General features: G+C 47.5%; 1 protein-coding gene across 1 annotated transcript in view; it reads right to left on the reverse strand.

The window, feature by feature from the left end:
- Window positions 1-19,410, reverse strand: part of LOC147099836 (aminopeptidase N-like) — an 84,670-nt gene that overhangs the window by 56,470 nt on the left and 8,790 nt on the right. Inside the window, exons 3-6 of the mRNA XM_085968267.1 lie at window positions 10,257-10,393; window positions 6,867-6,993; window positions 3,788-3,942; window positions 1,304-1,417 (exon numbers count right to left, since the gene is read on the reverse strand). Of these exons, the coding sequence (XP_085824393.1) occupies window positions 1,304-1,417; window positions 3,788-3,942; window positions 6,867-6,993; window positions 10,257-10,393 (533 nt within the window). The remainder of the gene's footprint in view (window positions 1-1,303; window positions 1,418-3,787; window positions 3,943-6,866; window positions 6,994-10,256; window positions 10,394-19,410) is intronic.

Consider the following 19,410-nt stretch of genomic DNA (forward strand, 5'->3'; position numbering starts at 1 on the left):
CCAAGAAAACAAAGGAAATAATCATGGACTTCAGGAAGTCCAAAGGCGGAAGTCACACCCCCATCCACATCAATGGGGCGGAGGTGGAAAGGGTGGCCAGCTTTAAGTTCCTCGGAGTCCACATCACGGAAGACCTCTCCTGGTCCCTCAACACCTCCTCTCTGGTGAAGAAGGCCCAGCAGCGCCTATATTTCTTGAGGAGGCTGAAGGGATGTAATCTGTCACCCCTGATCCTCTCTAACTTCTACCACTGCACTATAGAGAGCATCCTGACAAACTGTATCACAGTATGGTACGGCAGCTGTAGCTCCCATGACCGGAAAGCCCTGCAGCGGGTAGTCAAAACTGCCCAACGCATTACCGGCACCCGGCTACCGACCAGAGAACATATATATCAGAAACGCTGCCTACGGAGGGCACGGTCCATCATCAAAGACCCTACCCACCCCAGCCACAGTCTGTTCGCCCTCCTACCATCTGGGAGATGCTACAGATGCATTCGCACCCGTACGACCAGATTTAGGAACAGCTTCTTTCCCAGGGCTGTCATCCTACTGAACTCCACAAATAAACACTAAAGCCTGCACATCTGCCGATGCACTTTATTATGGTCATATTTATGCTAATATATATGTACAAATGTATGTTGAAATGTTTAAGTGTCCTAATCCAAATGTACACTCTCAGGAGCCGCAAGCCTACATTTCGTTGTACTGCACTTGTGCACTAACAATGACAATAAAAGTTGATTTGATTTGATTTGATTTGATTTAAAGGGTAGGAATTATTCTTGATACTATTATATACAAATGCTAATGCCCTTGTATTGAACAAATCTCTTCCATTTTAACAAAGACTCCGCCACTGAGAGTGAAGACAGGAATACAATACTGTATGACGGGCATTTCGGAACAGCATTAGGGATAATAATTAAAGTACAAGTTAACACCCCGATAAAGGAACAGAGAAAGGAATTTGATATGAGAGTGTAAATCATTTATAAGATAACTATATGGCAACAACTTCTACTCATCAATCTTGAACTTCAACTATTGAGCACAACATTAGCAAATAATTAGTGTTCGTCACATCGATAGTTAAATAGAAGAAGGAAATAATTTATAAGTCACCTGATTACAGGGTGTGATTTCAGAACTGTGTTTAATCAGTCTCAGGACTGCAATAAAGCAGCTCAATCAGAACAATGCTGTACCACCCTCATTAATGTTACTTTACCTTTTTACTTGTGAACAACTTATAATTTCAGGTCTTTCTTTAATAATTCTGACCCTGATCATCTTACCAGATTCCAGGTATGCTCAGCATAATCAGCACCCAGGTATTCTACATAAGAGGCAAATCCTTCATTCAGCCACAGGTCATTCCACCATCGTATTGTCACCAGGTTTCCAAACCACTGAAACACAGGAACAGTTTAACATTACAAACAATTCTCCTGTATTTCAGCTGTAAGACTTCAGCAGAGTCTCAGTCTGTACCAGAGAGTTATTTCAGGAGTGTGTGTATCAGTTTAATTTCCTCCTTAAAACCTATGTTTTTGGTCTGGCCGCTTAATATCTCCTTCATTGGCTCACCTTCATTTTTGTCTGGTTACGCCTCTGTGAAGCACCTTGCGAAGTGTTTCTATGTTCTAGGCGCTTCTTAAATTCAAATTGTTTTTGTTGTACAGTTTGTTTGGAGAATAAGCTCCAACATGGACAGCTTGAGCCGAGGAGCCTTGTGCAATGTTGTAAATTGTTGTAATTCGTTCGGAAACTACCTCAACACTGGTGAACCAGTGGGATTCTATTTATTCTGGTGACATTTCAAAATGACCAGATAATATTGTTCAATTTCACAGTTTCCTAAAGTGGGATTGGGAATCACGGGCCATCCTCCAATGGGTCAGCCGCCAGTTATAGGCCCGGCTGAGCTCCACCTCACTGCTCTACTGGGCCAGTTATAGGCCCGGCCGAGCTCCACCTCACTGCTCTACTGGGCCAGTTATTGGCCCGGCCGAGCTCCACCTCACTGCTTTACTGGGCCAGTTATAGGCCCGGCCGAGCTCCACCTCACTGCTCTACTGGACCAGTTATAGGCCCGGCCGAGCTCCACCTTACTGCTCTACTGGGCCAGTTATAGGCCCGGCCGAGCTCCACCTCACTGCTATACTGGGCCAGTTATAGGCCCGGCCGAGCTCCACCTCACTGCTATACTGGGCCAGTTATAGGCCCGGCCGAGCTCCACCTCACTGCTTTACTGGGCCAGTTATAGGCCCGGCCGAGCTCCACCTCACTGCTATACTGGGCCAGTTATAGGCCCGGCCGAGCTCCACCTCACTGCTCTACTGGGCCAGTTATAGGCCCGGCCGAGCTCCACCTCACTGCTCTACTGGGCCAGTTATAGGCCCGGCCGAGCTCCACCTCACTGCTCTACTGGGCCAGTTATAGGCCCGGCCGAGCTCCACCTCACTGCTCTACTGGACCAGTTATAGGCCCGGCCGAGCTCCACCTCACTGCTTTACTGGGCCAGTTATAGGCCCGGCCGAGCTCCACCTCACTGCTCTACTGGGCCAGTTATAGGCCCGGCCGAGCTCCACCTCACTGCTCTACTGGGCCAGTTATAGGCCCGGCCGAGCTCCACCTCACTGCTTTACTGGGCCAGTTATAGGCCCGGCCGAGCTCCACCTCACTGCTCTACTGGGCCAGTTATAGGCCCGGCCGAGCTCCACCTCACTGCTCTACTGGGCCAGTTATAGGCCCGGCCGAGCTCCACCTCACTGCTCTACTGGGCCAGTTATAGGCCCGGCCGAGCTCCACCTCACTGCTTTACTGGGCCAGTTATAGGCCCGGCCGAGCTCCACCTCACTGCTCTACTGGGCCAGTTATAGGCCCGGCCGAGCTCCACCTCACTGCTCTACTGGGCCAGCTTCAAAATCATCACTGTCATTATCGATCGAAGACAGACTCCCTCTCTACCTCATTAATGTATTGATCTTATCAATGACACTGGGGAGAATGCTCCTGCTCTTCTTCGAATAATGCTGTGGGATATTTTACATCCACCTGAGGGAAGACGGGGCCTTGGTTCAACTGAAATACTGCACCTCCGACAGTGCGGCGCTCTCTCAGTACTACTCCTCCGACAATGCAGCACTCCCTCAGTACTGCTCCTCCGACAGTGCAGCACTCCCTCAGTACTGCTCCTCCGACAGTGCAGCGCTCTCTCAGTACTGCCCCTCCGACAGTGCGGCGCTTCCTCAGTACTGCCCCTCCGACAGTGCAGCGCTCTCTCAGTACTGCCCCTCGACAGTGCAGCACTCTCTCAGTACTGCGCCTCGACAGTGCAGCGCTCTCTCAGTACTGCGCCGACAGTGCAGCGCTCTCTCAGTACTACCCCTCCGACAGTGCAGCGCTCTCTCAGTACTGCCCCTCGACAGTGCAGCGCTCTCTCAGTACTGCCCCTCCGACAGTGCAGCGCTCTCTCAGTACTGCCCCTCGACAGTGCAGCGCTCTCTCAGTACTGCCCCTCCGACAGTGCAGCGCTCTCTCAGTACTGCCCCTCCGACAGTGCAGCGCTCTCTCAGTACTGCCCCTCCGACAGTGCAGCGCTCTCTCGGTACTGCCCCTCCGACAGTGCAGCGCTCTCTCAGTACTGCAATGAACCGTGCTCAAGTCTGTTGTGGGGCTTGAACCCACAACCTTCTAACTCAGAGGTGAGAATTTTAAAAATGAACCAAGCTAACACTTGATTAATACACTCATGGAACAACATGCTGTATTTGTACCTGATGGGCCAGTTCATGGGCTATGACCTTTACGACTCTCTCCTTGTTTCCATTAGATGACAGTTTGGGGTCATATAGGAGTGCCGTCTCACGGTAGGTGACAAGACCCCAGTTCTCCATTGCGCCAGCATTAAAGTCGGGAAGTGCAATCTGGTCTGTTGGTATTTTGAGAAACATGAGACACTAATACCACATGAGACACACAGCCTATGTTGTGTTAATTAGTGTCCCGTTACTGACACCACATACATCAATTCTCTGATGCTCCTTAATAATTTCTCTACAGATAGCGGATTATGTACAATTATAATTTCACTACAGTCCCTTTAATCATTCTTAGGACAGGAAATTGTCATATCACAGGTGCAGCAAAAATAGAAAACAGCTGGAGACCCATAATGCCACCTTGCCCTACACGGCGATCACGGGAGTCCCCAATGAGCGGAGTAGACTCAGACCTGAGGGGGTGTTCCTGGCTTCCACCCGCACAGAGGAGAGAGGTCTGCAGAACCCTGCACAACCTCCTGGGTCAGAGGGTCTGCAGGATCTGGGGGAAAGCCTGAAGAGTATGATCAGAAACAAGGTCAGTGTAAGAATTCAGTGTTTCCATCCCCGCTCTGTCTCCCGCCCCGCCCCACCCCATGTAATCTGTGCACACGTTGCTAGTACAGACATTTCATCAGTTACATTCACTTTTAATATTTATTTTATTCTCTTGAGAGCTGACATACAAATCTCATGGATTCCTGGGCATTTTATAAACTGACATGGAGTTTATTCTGAGACTCCAGACACTCCCAAAACATTTAAAGTTTACTTGCGGCAAGTGCAGCTTACTGACACACCCAGATGTGGGAGTGCAGTTCCAGCCAAGCAAAGCCTTAACTCTGTGGAGAAAGAAGCAGAGTTAACATTTCAGGTCGATGTCCTTTCATCAGAACATGAAACATTAACTCTGGCTGGGATTTTGCTCACCTCGACGGGACCGTGGCGAGTCCCGACCCCGCTGCTGGCTCCTTCCCGCTCTGTGAAATGACCTTCCGTTGCTAGGGCTTGTTAAGCCCCGCCCAGCGTGTTTCCCGGTCCAATTAGAGGAAGCAGGTCTGGTGACGTCATTTCATGACACGTCATCAGCTGGTTTCCTTAAAGGGACCATGGCCAACTTTATTTTGCCATTTGTGCTAGAATCATAGAATGGTTACAGCACGGAATGAGGCCACTCGGCCCGTCGGGCCTGTGCCGGCTCTCTGCAAGAGCCCTTCAGCTAGTCCCACTCAGTGTTCTACAGCATTGAAGTGCTACAAACACTGACAATGACTGCACAGATGTGCAGGGCTGCACCAGGTTCTCCCATTGCTCCCTCCATATGCTTATGGAGGGAGTCACAGCACGCAGGGATGTTCTCTTCCCTTCCTTTGGGCAGAAGAGACCTCCCCATGAAATCAACACAGTCTGGTTGCACAACAGGTCACAAACAGGGACCACACCTGGAGTACTGTGTGCAGTTTTGGTCGCCTTATCTGAGGAAGGATGTTCTTGCCATGGAGGGAGTGCAGCGAAGATTCACCAGACTGATACCTGGGATGGCAGGAATGACGTATGAAGAGAGATTGGGTTGATTAGGCTTATATTCGCTAGAGTTTAGAAGAATGAGAGGGGATCTCATTGAAACTTATAAAATTCTAACAGGACTGGACAGACTAGATGCAGGAAGAATGTTCCCGATGGCGGGGGAGTCCAGAACCAGGGGTCACAGTCTAAGGATAAGGGGTAAGCCATTTAGGACTGAGAGGAGGAGGAATTTCTTCACCCAGAGAGTGGTGAACCTGTGGAATTCTCTACCACAGAAGGCAGTTGAGGCCAATTTATTAAATATATTCAAGAAGGAGTTAGATATATTTCTTAAGGCTAAAGGGATCAAGGGATATGGGGAGAAAGCAGGGACTGGGTACTGAATTTGGATGATCAGCCATGATCTCATTAAATGGCGGAACAGGCTCGAGGGGCCGAATGGCCTACTCCTGCTCCTATCTTCTATGTTTCTATGTCATCAGGAGGACCTGGGTGCAGTGGAGCAAACCTTTCAATGATCTCATTAGATCATGAAACGTTAGTACAAAACCACACTCACCTGCTGTGCCTCTCACCACATCCCCATCACTGCCCTTCTCCTGCACATCCTTACTGACACCAACTTACCTGGAACCTCCAACCATCCGTCTCTCTCTATCTACATTAGCACATCCCCATCTCACTAGCCACCCTCATCCTAGTGCAATCATACCAACTAACAACACACAAGGGTAGGCACTTGGGTGCTTTATCCAATGTTCATGTAAAGTTTCTGTTAATGTGCTATCAAACATTGAAACCTTTATTTTCAACACTTTCCGGTCTTGGACGGTTTTGTGTGCACCTTTGGAAGCGGCTTAGTGAGTTGTAGTGAATGGTGAGACATAACGGTACCCCCGGAAATGGTGGTGAATGGGGAAGGAATGGCTTGGACATTGTAGGGATGCTTTATGGTATTGGTGTGGGGTGGTGCCAACCTGGTGCATCATGTGGCAGCCAGGGTGTACAGCATCAAGTGAAGTAAATCTGGCCATGGTGAGGCCAGATTTACTTCAAACAAAAGATGGTTTTGGAGGAACTGCAAATGACAACAGCAGAACCATTACCAGCACCTTCTGATGAAAGGCCATCGACCTGAAATGTTAGCTCTGTTTCTCTCTCCCCAGATGCTGCCTGACCTGCTGAGTGTTTCCAGCATTTTCTGTTTTTATTTCAGGCAGTATAACACTGAGTTAGTGGCTGTGAAAGGATTCTGCACGTTCCTCTCTCAAATCAGAAACCGAGTATAACCACAGGCTTAAAGAATAATCGCTGCTAAAACAGTCAATACAGGTTTGGAGAAATGGATACATATCAGAATTTTAAAACAACTCTGTTCTCCTACCTCAGATTATAAACAATATTAAAGGAAATTCTGCATTGTTGTGATCATGGAATGCAGCAAAAACATAAAACATTTGTATTTAAATAAAACACTGAATACTCAACGTGCTTAGAAAAAACATACCTGATTTTGGAAGTGGGTAGGAAACATTGTAATAAGTTTCAAAAAAGTTTAGAATTTTCCCAGTAACGTTTAGTGCGTAATTGCCCTGTCCTTCCGCTATTGCTTGTTTTCGTGCCCAAATGCGGATCTTAAAAAATATTAAATTGTTTAGAAATCTTTTGTCAATTCAAACATTGTTTTATATACACGGTCTCCTATATGGAAGGAATCGATGGCCAGAAGAACAATTTTGGTCTTTGCATCAAGCAAACTACAGCAGCTCCTGACAGAGAGAACATTCGAACCCTGTACAAACCAATATTGCAATCTCGGTGTGAAAGTTATATTGTTTTACTTCTTTCCAACAAAGGAACATGACCATCTGTGTTATAGCGTTACATTAGGAATGTCACTGACTCTATAGAGATGAATGATTGTTACTTATTAAGAGAAGGAGCACCACTGTGTATTAAAGGAGCAGTAGCCTACAGTACTGTCAAGACGTTAATGGAAGAATAGAATATTTTCCAGTCTGCTATTTTAGCAGAAGCATAGGCCCCAATATTGACAGGGGTGGGTTGCGTAGGCGGAGGTTCGGACATGTCTCCCTGCATGCTGAGTAGTTTTAACTCCACAGCATGCGACCTTTCTCCTTGACAGGTTCCCGCCCAGAGGTCAGGTTGATTGACATGCTTGGCTTGCAGTCGGGCGGGGAGGACTCCGGAGCAGGCTGCAGGAGCAAGTATGGAGCCTGCTACTGGGAGCGTGGTGGTGGGGGTCTGATCCTCAACCCTGGAGGTCTCTGTGGGGGGTCTGATGGGGGAGCTTGGGGGCTCAGAGGAAGCATTTCATTTCTCCCCAAAGCTGTCCTCACCTCCCTTCAGCTGTCGGGTTTCACGAGGCCTGGGAAATCCAGCCGGCCGGGGTTAAACCTGTAAAACAGGTTAAATCTGATGCTCCCAGCCTCATTAAAACATTTAAATTGCCAACCTGTCTCCAGGGAACGGGTTGGCTGCCGGCCCCTTGTCTCGCCTCCTTAAACCCAGAAGTGGGCAGGTTGGGGTCGGGTTTGAGATTTTAAAAATTAACATCTGACCAGACCCCAAACCACCCGATTTTGGGAGTTAAAATTCACCCCATTAACTCATTTAAAATCAGAAGGTTAACATCTCCATCAAAGTAGTAGACAGCGGAAGACTATGCGAGTGTGTTGTGCGAGTGTATGCCAATATTGCAAGCAGTCATTTCTGTTTACGATACACTTTACTACCTCAGTACAGAATGAACATGACTGTTTCTGTACATGTCAAATATTCGGTTCTTTGTATAAGAGCAAGTATATTTATCATTGAGAAGAAACTGCTGTTTCTGTACAGTAAACACTACACAATGTACCGGAAGAAACACCTGTTAAAAAGAAAAATCGCAGCGAGCCTGTACAATTTATTGCCCTAACTGAATTGATGTGCGATTTATCAGGGTGTGCAATTTAGCACAGTCAAGGGGATTTTCACTCCCTCCGCCAGCACACCGGAGTTACCTAAAGTTCACTTACCACGTAGATATTACCCCAGGGGTGAGGGTTCTGTCCAAGTCAGTAGTTGCTTCATAAATATATGGAATCAGGGCCCTGCCAGCCAGCGGCCAATAAAGGGCTGACTCGATGCACGAACCCTGAACCCTCAACCAATGGGAGCTGACAGACCCGAGCAGAAACCCCATCAGATTTTGTGGGGCCAGGAGGAGCAGGATTGGGGCTTGGCTCAGTGCTGCCCTGAGATCACCCCCTTCCGACCTGTAAAATCCCCCCCACCCCACCCGCGAGCTGCCTCTGGATTAACAACAGAAAACGCTGGAAAAACTCAGCAGGCCAGGGCAGCATCCGTGGAGAGAGAAATGGAGCTACAGGGCTAGAAATTCGGGTCCCCGCGGGTGAGTACACGCTGGGTACTCTCGCGTAGGGCCAATGAAAGTGCCGGTTTCGTGCATGCACTGCGCATGCGCGGGAAACCGGAACTTCCGTTCCCTTCAAGGAAGGGGTTCACAGGTCGAACGCGTGCGCTGGAGAGGCAGCGCGTACGCCTGGAACTTCCGGGTTTTTTACAGGTTTCTCCGGGAGGGTAAGTCTCCAGCAGCTACACTTTCAAAAAGCAGTCGCAAGGCCTGCTTTTAACAAGGTAAGTGGTGAATTAAGTAAAATTAAAACATTTTTCCCACAGGTTTATTATTTTTAAATACTTTAAAGAAAGGTAAGTTTATTTTTAGCCCTGTTAAAAACTGTAATTAACTTTTTCAAAAATTTAAATTATTGTTTAAAATAGTTATTTTATGTAATTTTTAGTTATTTTAAAAATGGGATTCTTAAAAATTTATTTGAAGTTTTAGTTATGTTTTGGGGCCGATCTGTAATTCATAGATTTGACAGGTCTTCCTGTCAAATCTATGAATAGAGATTCCCTGCTACGATTGGCTCTCCATGGCCCACGTGATCCGAGGGGACGCTTCGAACAAACTGCGCCCCTGGGATACACAAGCACTGCGCGCCGGCAGTTGGAGGAGGCCCAGGATCGGAATCCCACGTGGACCCACAACACAGCGGCCGGCACGCTAGGTAAGTGCAGGTCGGGGGCTTGCACCCACGGGAAGCCTCCGACCTGAATTTCTGGCCCAACGTTTCAGGTCGAAGACCCTTCGTCAGAACTGGAAAAAAAGCAGGAAGAGGGATAGATTTTAAAGCAAGTGGGAGCTGGGAAAAGGGGGAGGGGATGAAAGAACAAAAGGGAAGGTCAGAGATAGGATAGAAAGCAGGAGAGACTAAGAGACATTGAGAGACATTAAGAGATATTCAAGGAACAAAGGATGGCTCTAGATGAAGTGTGAATGGCCCTGGATGCCCGTTTCAGGTGGGCAGCTGGTCGACAGGATGTTACAACCCGGATGTTACAACCCGGATGTTAAAATCGAGCTGCCGCCGCCCCGGAGTTTAACATGCTTCATTTTCCAATGTATGTGTTTGAGTTTGTGCTATATGGATTGATGTATCCCATCACAGGATTAACGCCTATGGCGAGGGTAATATTCCAATATCGGGGATTCAGGCTTGTGTACAGCATGATTTGCGAAGCATCCATTGAATTAATTCCCAGTAGGGGAATGCCGATGACCATCTCATTGTAAAATGCCACCTTATTGTACCCATGATGCGATGCCCAGATAGTGACATGACGCAGAGACATCTCACTGGGCAAGTCACCCAGAATTTCTCTCAACTATATCATAGCAGCTGGAGACAAAGAATTATCGGCTCCAACTGGTCAGTTCACCAACACGATGGAACAATCCACGGCACAGGAGGCCCCAAAGGAAGGAAAAACAATTAGATTTAAAGGTAACTAAGTTCTGATCTCTTACCAAAGTCTCATTTCTCTCTTCCCACAGATACGTGAAGTCGGAAACAATGAAAGCGAGTAGGTAAGTGGACATCTTGGGTGTTCTTTCAAAGGCAGTAACATTCCAGGTGTTACCATTGACAATTGTGGTGTTACTACCTGCAATAAAGGGAAAACTTGTATTTATCGCATCACAAGAACATCTCAAAAGTGCTTGACACATAATGAATTATTTTGAATTACCACTACTGCTAGTCGGGTACCGGCAGCAGCTGTTTTACACACAGCAAGATCCCACGGAGAGCACTAGGATGGAGACGGCTCTCATTTTGGTGGGGTAGATTGAGCGAGGAATGCTAGCCAACTTATTATCTGCTCATATTGTTCTTGTAGTGTATGTACCTTTAAGAGGAACTATGTTTTTGAAGCCCCTGTGTACTGTAGTACCGGTAGTGACCACTCGGGTATATAAGTCTGTATAGCATCTTGTGTAGTTAATTCACCTCCAGACTTTGTTCAATAAACACTTGTTAAATCAACTCCTGCATTCCGTGTCTCCATTAACACACGGATCTAACAGTGGCGACGAGTTAGAAACGAACTTACCTGCAATTCGGCAGCACCTCAAGGAGATCGATTCCTCAGACGAAGGTCGAAGCAAGAAAAAAAACTGTGGTTTCACGAGCTAAACGGGCTGGTGGCAGGTAGTGCACTGATCCTTCCTGGGCCGCGGCGGGCTGGGGCTCGATCGGGTGGCTCTGCAGCGGGGCCGGGCAGCGAGTCGGAAAGCAGAAGCAAAGGGAGACAGAGGGTGGAACACTCAGGAGGCGGCCGGTGCTGTAAAGCAGGTCGGCGTTCGGACCGAGCAGAGGGAGGGGAAAGTCCCAGAGGGTCTGCTCCACAACGGGAACAGTTCTCCAAGTAACGGAGAAACTATTTAAAATATATATAAAAAATAAATAAAAAATAGAAATACCGCGAAAAGCTGCAGGTCGCAACGGGAACCGCGGAGAACAACGTTGGCAGCAGCGGCAGCAGCGGGAAAGCGCGGGAGGCGCCATCTTGACTCGGCGGGGAAGAAGGAAAAGCGCGGGAAGCGCCATTTTTGATTTTCAGGATGCCGAAGACTGGCAATATTACTGCTTTCGATAGTGATATAGAGGATTGGACCACATATGTGGAAAGAGTGGAGGTATATTGCAAGGCGAATGAAGTAGCGGATGATAAAAAGGCATCGGTACTTCTAAATCTGATGGGCGCAAGGACATACGGGCTGTTACGAAACTTGATCACTCCAGCCAAACCAATGGACAAGAATTTTAAGGAGATTGTTGATACCTTACAGGAGCACTTAAACCCAACACCGCTGCTGATAGCGGAACGATTCAAATTCTTCAGGAGGAATCAGCACAAGAACGAATTACGAAAGCTGTCAAAGCACTGCCAATTCGGGGCAGGACTGGTAGATTCTCTACGAGACAAATTCGTCTGCGGTCTCCTAAGTGAAGGAACACAGAAAAGACTACTTTCTGAGAAAGATTTGACACTGGACAAGGCTTTCAGTGTGGCTGTATCATACGAAGCAACAGCAAGAGGAGCTGCAGAGATACAGCAAAAGCCACAGGACTTCGGCACCCATGAAATGACACGGGGTTTCGAGAGATGTTATCGTTGCAGCAGATCCACCCATGACCAGAAGGACTGCTGGTTCAAGGACAAAGCATGCAGGCAATGCGGAAAGATGGGACACATTGCACATGTATGCAGATCTGGAAAAAAATCCGCTGACAGTAAAAAGGTCAACAAGGAAAAGTACAGAAAGGTACAAATGATGACGGACAGTAGCTCCGAAGACCAGAAGAGCGATAGCGACTCCGGAAACAAGAGACTAAGCTGTCTCAAATTACATAATGTCATTGCCAAAGAAGATTACCAGACCATTTGGGTAACCCTCACGATAGCGGGGTCCCCAGTCAAAATGGAGCGAGATACAGGATCAGCTCTGACCGTCATAAGTCGATGGGATTACGAGCGGCTATTTCCACATATACCTTTGAAAGACACATCCATTATCTTGAAGACATATACGGGGCAAAAAGTATACCCCATAGGGAAAATAAGGGGGCCTGTTGTATACAACGGCAAGGAAATACAGATGTTGTATTTATACGTTCTGCAAGATGGTGGTCCACCGTTGTTGGGATGTGAATGGATCAGAAAGATACGTTTAGACTGGCACTCCATTCAGGCACTGACGGTGACCAGTAAGAAAAAAAATGATGATGACGTCATACCTGGACGATTAAAAGAAATCTTGGCTAACGCCAAAGAAGTGTTTCAACAGGAACACATTGGGGATAGTAAATTAATTTAAATTAAGTAAGGGGAAGGTCATGCCAGGTGAGCCCAGCCCCGTGATATGCTCCTCTTGCTCTATGTGGGAATTCAGGGACCCTGGTGCCCCTGATGACCACGTGTGCCAGAGATGCATCCATCTGCAGCTACTAGCAGACCGCATTGAGGCGCTGGAGCTGCGGGTGGATGTGTTGTTGAGCATTCACGATTCTGAGAGGGTCGTGGATAGCACGTTTAGTGAGTTGGTCATACCGCAGGGAAGGGCTACACAGGAAGACAGGAAATGGGTGACCACCAGGCGGAGCAATAGAAGCAGGCAGGTAGTGCAGGAGACCCCTGTGACCATTCCCCTCTCAAACAAGTATACCGCTTTGGATACTGTTGAGGGGGATGACTCACCAGGGGAAGGCAGCAGCAGCCAACTTCCTGGCACTGGGGGTGCTCCTGCTGCCCAGGAAGGGGGGGAAAAGAGTGGGAGAGCAATAGTGGTAGGGGATTCTATAGTAAGGGGAACAGATAGGCGTTTCTGTGGCCGTAGACGTGAATCCAGGATGGTTTGTTGCCTCCCTGGTGCCAGGGTCAAGGATATCACTGAGCGGCTGCAGGGCATTCTGGAGGGGGAGGGTGAACAGTCAGAGGTCGTGGTCCACATTGGTACCAACGACATAGGTAAAAAGAGGGATGAGGTCCTGCAGCAAGAATTTAGGGAGCTAGGTGAAGGATTAAAGAGCAGGACCTCAAAGGTTGTAATCTCTGGATTACTCCCGGTGCCACGTGCTAGTGGGTATAGGAATAGGAAGATAGAACAGATGAATGCGTGGCTAAAGGGATGGTGCAGGAGGGAGGGCTTTAGTTTCCTGGATCACTGGGTCTGCTTCTGGGAAAGGTGGGACTTGTACAAGTCGGACGGTTTACACCTGAACCAGAGGGGAACCAACATCCTTGCGGGGAGGTTTGCTAGCACTGCTGCGGGGGGTTTAAACTAACTTGGCAGGGGGATGGGGTACAGAGTGGAGCTATAGTAGGGGGTGATTTACAGACAAATACACAGGAAAAAACAAGTCAGCTGGGAAGGCAGAGCAAATATTTGAAGGCAAAAGGGAATATGGCAGGGCTGGAGGGCATTTATTTTAATGCAAGGAGTCTTGTAAAAAAGGTGGATGAACTGAAGTTGTTGTTGAATACATGGGAGTACGATATTTGTGCTATCACGGAGACATGGTTGAGGGAGGGTCAGGACTGGCAGCTGAATATTCCGGGGTATAGAATCTTCAGGCGAGACAGAGGGGGGTGTATAAGAGGAGGGGGTGTTGCAATATTAAGGAGTCAATTACTGCTGTAAGGAGGGATGATATATTAGCGGGTTCCTCTAATGAGGCCATATGGGTAGAACTTAAAAACAAAAGGGGGGCAAGCACTTTGCTGGGAGTGTACTATAGGCCCCCAAACAGTCAGGGGGAGATAGAGGAACAGATATGTAGGCAAATCGCAGAGAAGTGCGAAAATAATAGGGTAATAATAGTGGGGGATTTCAACTTCCCCAATATAAATTGGGATAGTCAGAGTGTGAAAGGCTTAGAGGGTGCAGAATTCTTAAAGTGCATCCAGGAGAGCTTTTTGAGCCAGCATGTAGAAAGTCCTACAAGAGAGGGGGCGGTACTGGACCTAATTCTGGGGAATGTAGCCGGGCAAGTGGTGGAAGTGTCAGTAGGAGAGCATTTTGGCGACAGTGACCATAATTCGGTGAGATTTAAGGTGGTCATGGAAAAAGACAAAGACGGCCCGGAAATTAGGGTTCTAAATTGGGGGAAGGCCGATTTTAATATGATAAGGCAGGATCTGGCCAAAGTGGACTGGGAGCAGCTACTTATAGGAAAATCCGCATCAAAACAGTGGGAGATTTTCAGAAGGGAAATAGAGAGAGTACAACGCCAACATGTTCCTGTAAAGGTCAAGGGTGGGACTAACAAGCAAAGGGAACCTTGGATGACAAGGGATATACAAAAATGCATCAGAAATAAAAGGGGGGCTTTTGGCAGTTACAAAAGACTAAAGACGGAAGAAGCCCTAGAGGAGTATAAAAAGTGCAGGGGCATACTTAAAAAAGAAATTAGGAGGGCAAGGAGGGGCCATGAAATAACACTGGCGAGCAAAATAAAGGAAAATCCTAAGATGTTTTATAAGTATATTAAGGGCAAGAGGATAACCAGGGAAAGGGTAGGGCCCATTAGGGACCAAAGTGGCAATCTGTGTGTAGAGCCAGATGATGTAGGCGGGGTATTAAATGAATTTTTTGCATCTGTGTTCACTATGGAGAAAGACGATGCAGACATAGAAATCGGGCAAGGGGACTGTGACATATTTGAACATATTAGCATCGAGAGGGAGGAGGTGCTAGCGGTTTTAGCAGGCCAAAAAGTGGATAAATCCCCAGGCCCAGACGAGATGTATCCCAGGCTGCTGTGGGAGGCAAAGGAGGAGATTGCAGGGGCTCTGACACAAATTTTCAGAACCTCTCTGGCCACAGGGGATGTACCAGAGGACTGGAGAACAGCTAACGTAGTACCATTATTCAAGAAGGGTAGCAGGGATAAACCAGGGAATTACAGGCCAGTGAGTCTAACATCTGTGGTAGGGAAATTATTGGAAAAAATTCTGAGGGACAAAATTAGTCTCCACTTGGAGAGGCAAGGATTAATCGGGGATAGTCAGCATGGCTTTGTCAAGGGTAAATCATGTCTGACAAATCTGATTGAATTTTTCGAGGGGGTGACTAGGGGGGTGGATGAGGGAAATGCTGTGGATGTGGTTTACATGGACTTCAGTAAAGCTTTTGACAAGGTCCCGCATAGGAGACTGGTCAAGAAGGTAAGAGCCCATGGGATCCAGGGTGCCTTGGCGCGTTGGATCCTAAACTGGCTGAGTGGCAGGAGGCAGAGGGTGATGGTCGAAGGTTGCTTTTGTGACTGGAAGCCTGTGTCCAGTGGGGTACCTCAGGGATCGGTGCTGGGTCCCTTGTTGTTTGTGATCTACATAAATGATTTGGATGAGAATGTAAAAGGTATGATCAGTAAGTTCGCAGATGACACGAAAATTGGTGGGGTGGTAAATTGTGAGGAGGAAAGCCTCAGGCTACAGGACGATATAAACGGGTTGGTCAGATGGGCGGAAAAGTGGCAAATGGAATTTAACCCTGAAAAGTGCGAGGTGATGCATTTTGGACGGACAAATAAGGCAAGGGAATACACAATGAGTGGTAGGACGCTAGGAAGTACAGAGGGTCAGAGGGACCTTGGTGTACATGTACATAGATCCCTGAAGGCAGCGGAACAGGTAGATAAGGTGGTTAAAAAGGCATATGGGATACTTGCCTTCATTAGCCGAGGCATAGAATATAAGAGCAGGGAGGTTATGATGGAGCTGTACAAAACGCTGGTGAGGCCACAGCTGGAGTACTGTGTGCAGTTCTGGTCGCCTCACTATAGGAAGGATGTGATTGCTTTGGAGAGGGTGCAGAGAAGATTCACCAGGATGTTACCTGGGATGGAGCGCCTCAGCTATGAAGAGAGGCTGGACAGGCTGGGGTTGTTTTCCTTGGAGCAAAGAAGGCTGAGGGGGGACCTGATTGAGGTGTACAAAATGATGAAGGGCATAGATAGGGTAGATAAAGAGGAACTTTTCCCCTCAGTAGGGGGGTCAATAACAAGGGGGCATAGATTCAGGGTAAGGGGCAGGAGATTTAGAGGGGATTTGAGGAGGAACTTTTTCACCCAGAGGGTGGTTGGAATGTGGAACGCACTGCCTGAAAGGGTGGTAGAGGCAGGAACCCTCACAACATTCAAGAAGCATTTGGATGAGCACTTGAAATGCCATTGCATACAAGGCTATGGACCAAATGCCGGAAAATGGGATTAGACTGGACAGGGATGGAAGGGCGGCGCAGACACGATGGGCCGAAGGGCCTCTTTCTGTGCTGTAAAACTCTATGACTCTATGACTCTAACTAGGAACCCTGAAAGGCGCCACCGCCTCAATAAAAGTGGAAGATGCGGCAATTCCCAAGTTTTTTAAGGCAAGGCCGGTGCCATACGCAATTCATCCAGCCGTCGAGGCAGAGCTGGAGAATTTGGAAAAAGCAGGCGTATTATCCAAGGTAGATTGGAGTGAGTGGGCAACACCCATCGTTCCGGTCATGAAGAAAACGTTGAATAATGATAAATCTGAAGAACAGAGAAAAATTCGCATCTGTGGGGACTTCAAGGTGACTGTAAACCTGGTTCTTCACACGGTACAGTATCCTCTTCCGAGGATAGAAGATATTTTCACCTCACTATCCGGAGGGAAACGTTTCACCAAAATTGACTTAGCACAGGCATATCTACAGATGGAGGTTGAGGAGGCCTCTAAAAAGTATCTCACGATAAACACACACAAAGGCCTGTACCAGTACAATCGACTGGTTTTCGGAGTGGCATCAGCTCTGTCTATCTGGCAAAGAGCTATGGAGCAAGTCCTGCAAGGGATTCCGGGGACTCAATGCTACCTAGACGACATCCTTGTAACAGGAGAAAAGGACAACGAGCACCTTGCCAACTTGGAGCAGGTGCTCACGAGGCTGAGAGAACGGGGCCTACGAGCAAATCGCCCCAAGTGCGAATTTTTCCAGAAACAAATATCATATTGTGGCCATGTCATTAACGAAGAAGGGTTGCATAAGTCACCGGAAAAAATTGAAGCGGTCGTAAAAGCCCCCGCGCCTGAAAATGTCTCACAATTAAGGTCGTTCCTGGGATTAATAAATTACTATCATAAATTTTTACCGAACTTGTCAACGGTTCTGCACCCTCTTAACGCACTGCTACAAACGGGAGTAATTTGGAAATGGAGCGAAGACTGTAAACGTGCCTTCCATAAATGCAAAGGCTTGATCACATCCAGGGAAGTGTTGGCTCATTCCAACCCATCACTGCTAATCAGACTGGCGTGCGATGCATCCCCTTACGGCGTGGGAGCGGTATTATCGCATAGATTCCCTGATGGCTCGGAGCGGCCGATAGCTTTTGTGTCACGCTCATTGAACTCAGCTGAGCGTAACTATGCCCAGATCGACAGGGAGGCAATCAGCCTGGTGTGGGGGGTGAAGAAATTCAACCATTACCTACACGGACAAAAATTTACCTTGTTGACTGACCATCAACCCCTCGTCTCCATATTCAACCCTAAAAAGGGCGTTCCCATTATGACAGCGCAAAGGCTACAGAGGTGGTCCCTTTTCCTAGGGGCACACCAATATGACATAGAATACAAAGGAACAAAACAGCATGGGAATGCTGACGGGTTATCGCGCCTACCGTTGCCAACGGTAGAAGAGGCGCCTACAGTGGACCCAATGGAGATGTTCCACTCGACCATAGTGGAATGTCTACCGGTGACAAATTCTACCATTGAAAAGGAAACGAGAAATGACCCGACTCTCTCACGAGTCTACGATTTAACGGTGAAGGGATGGCCAGCACATGGCGAACCATTGTTGCCAGCATTCTCGCAAAGAAGAGAACAGCTGTCAGTGTGCCGAGGAACCTTGATGTGTGGATCCAGAGTGGTGATTCCACCCAAACTCCAGGATAAAGCGCTAAAGGAGCTTCACGAGGGGCATCTGGGTGGAGTGAAAATGAAGAACTTAGCCAGAGCGTTTGTGTAGTGGCCAGGTATCGATGGAGGCATCGAAGAAATGACCAAGAGCTGTCTAGGATGCCAGAAGGTCCAAAACGCCCCACCACAAGCCACTCTACATCCATGGGAGTGGCCCTCATCTCCATGGCAAAGGGTACATATCGACTTTGCTGGTCCATTTATGGACTCAATGGGCCAGAAATTCATGACCAAATGCGTGAGTACGGTCGGGGTACTCACGCATCTGGCCGTTGGAAATGCCAGCGTTCAGCATGCACAGCGCATGCGGGGAACGCCGGCATTTCCAGTCCTCGGAACGAAGGGGTTCATAGGCACAGCGCGTGCGACTGCACAGGCAGCACTTGCGCAGTGAACTTCGTAGATTTCATTCATGGATTCAGTGAGGGTAAGTCCTTACAAGTTACACTTGAAAAAAGCAGGTGTAAAGTTGTTCCAAGGCTGCGGAGGAAGATATATTTTATCGTGGAGCTTCTGAAAGGCAATATTTTTGTTTGGGAAAGGGAGGGAAGTTATTTTAAGAAATTTTAAGTAAGTTTTAAAGTTAAAATTTTTTTTTTTTTTTTAAACGGGTTTTCAGAACGGTAGGTAGAAGGAGCAATTGTGGCTGTGAATTGAATGTGAAAATGAGTGTTCTAAAATGAGTAATGTAACATTTCCAGCACTTTTAAGAAAGAAACTTTTCATCAGTAATAAGTAATTATGTATGTATGTCCGCATATATTCCTTTACGTATATGTATGTATGTTTTATATTCCTTTACTTATGTGTATGAATGTATGTTTTTAATTATGATTTTCCAATAAGTTACTTTCTCTGAAAGTCATAATTAAATAATACATTCATACACATAAGTAAAGGAATATATACATAACACGCAAAGGAATATATACAGACATACATGCTTTCAGAAGCTCCACGATAAGAAATATCTTCCTCCGCAGCCTCTGGAGCAACTGTACCCATGCTTCTTTCATGTGTAAGTTGTAAGGACTTGACCTCACTGAAAGCATGAATGAAAGCGGCGAATTTTACTGCGCACGCGTTCTGCCTCTGAACCCCTTCATTCAGAGGACAGGAAATGCCGGTTTTCCCCGCATGCGCTGTGCATGCTGAAAACCGGCATTTCC

Source organism: Somniosus microcephalus, chromosome 27 (assembly GCF_052327205.1).
Source record: "Somniosus microcephalus isolate GS21.2 chromosome 27, FLI_Smic_1.0, whole genome shotgun sequence".
Taxonomy (NCBI): domain Eukaryota; kingdom Metazoa; phylum Chordata; class Chondrichthyes; order Squaliformes; family Somniosidae; genus Somniosus; species Somniosus microcephalus.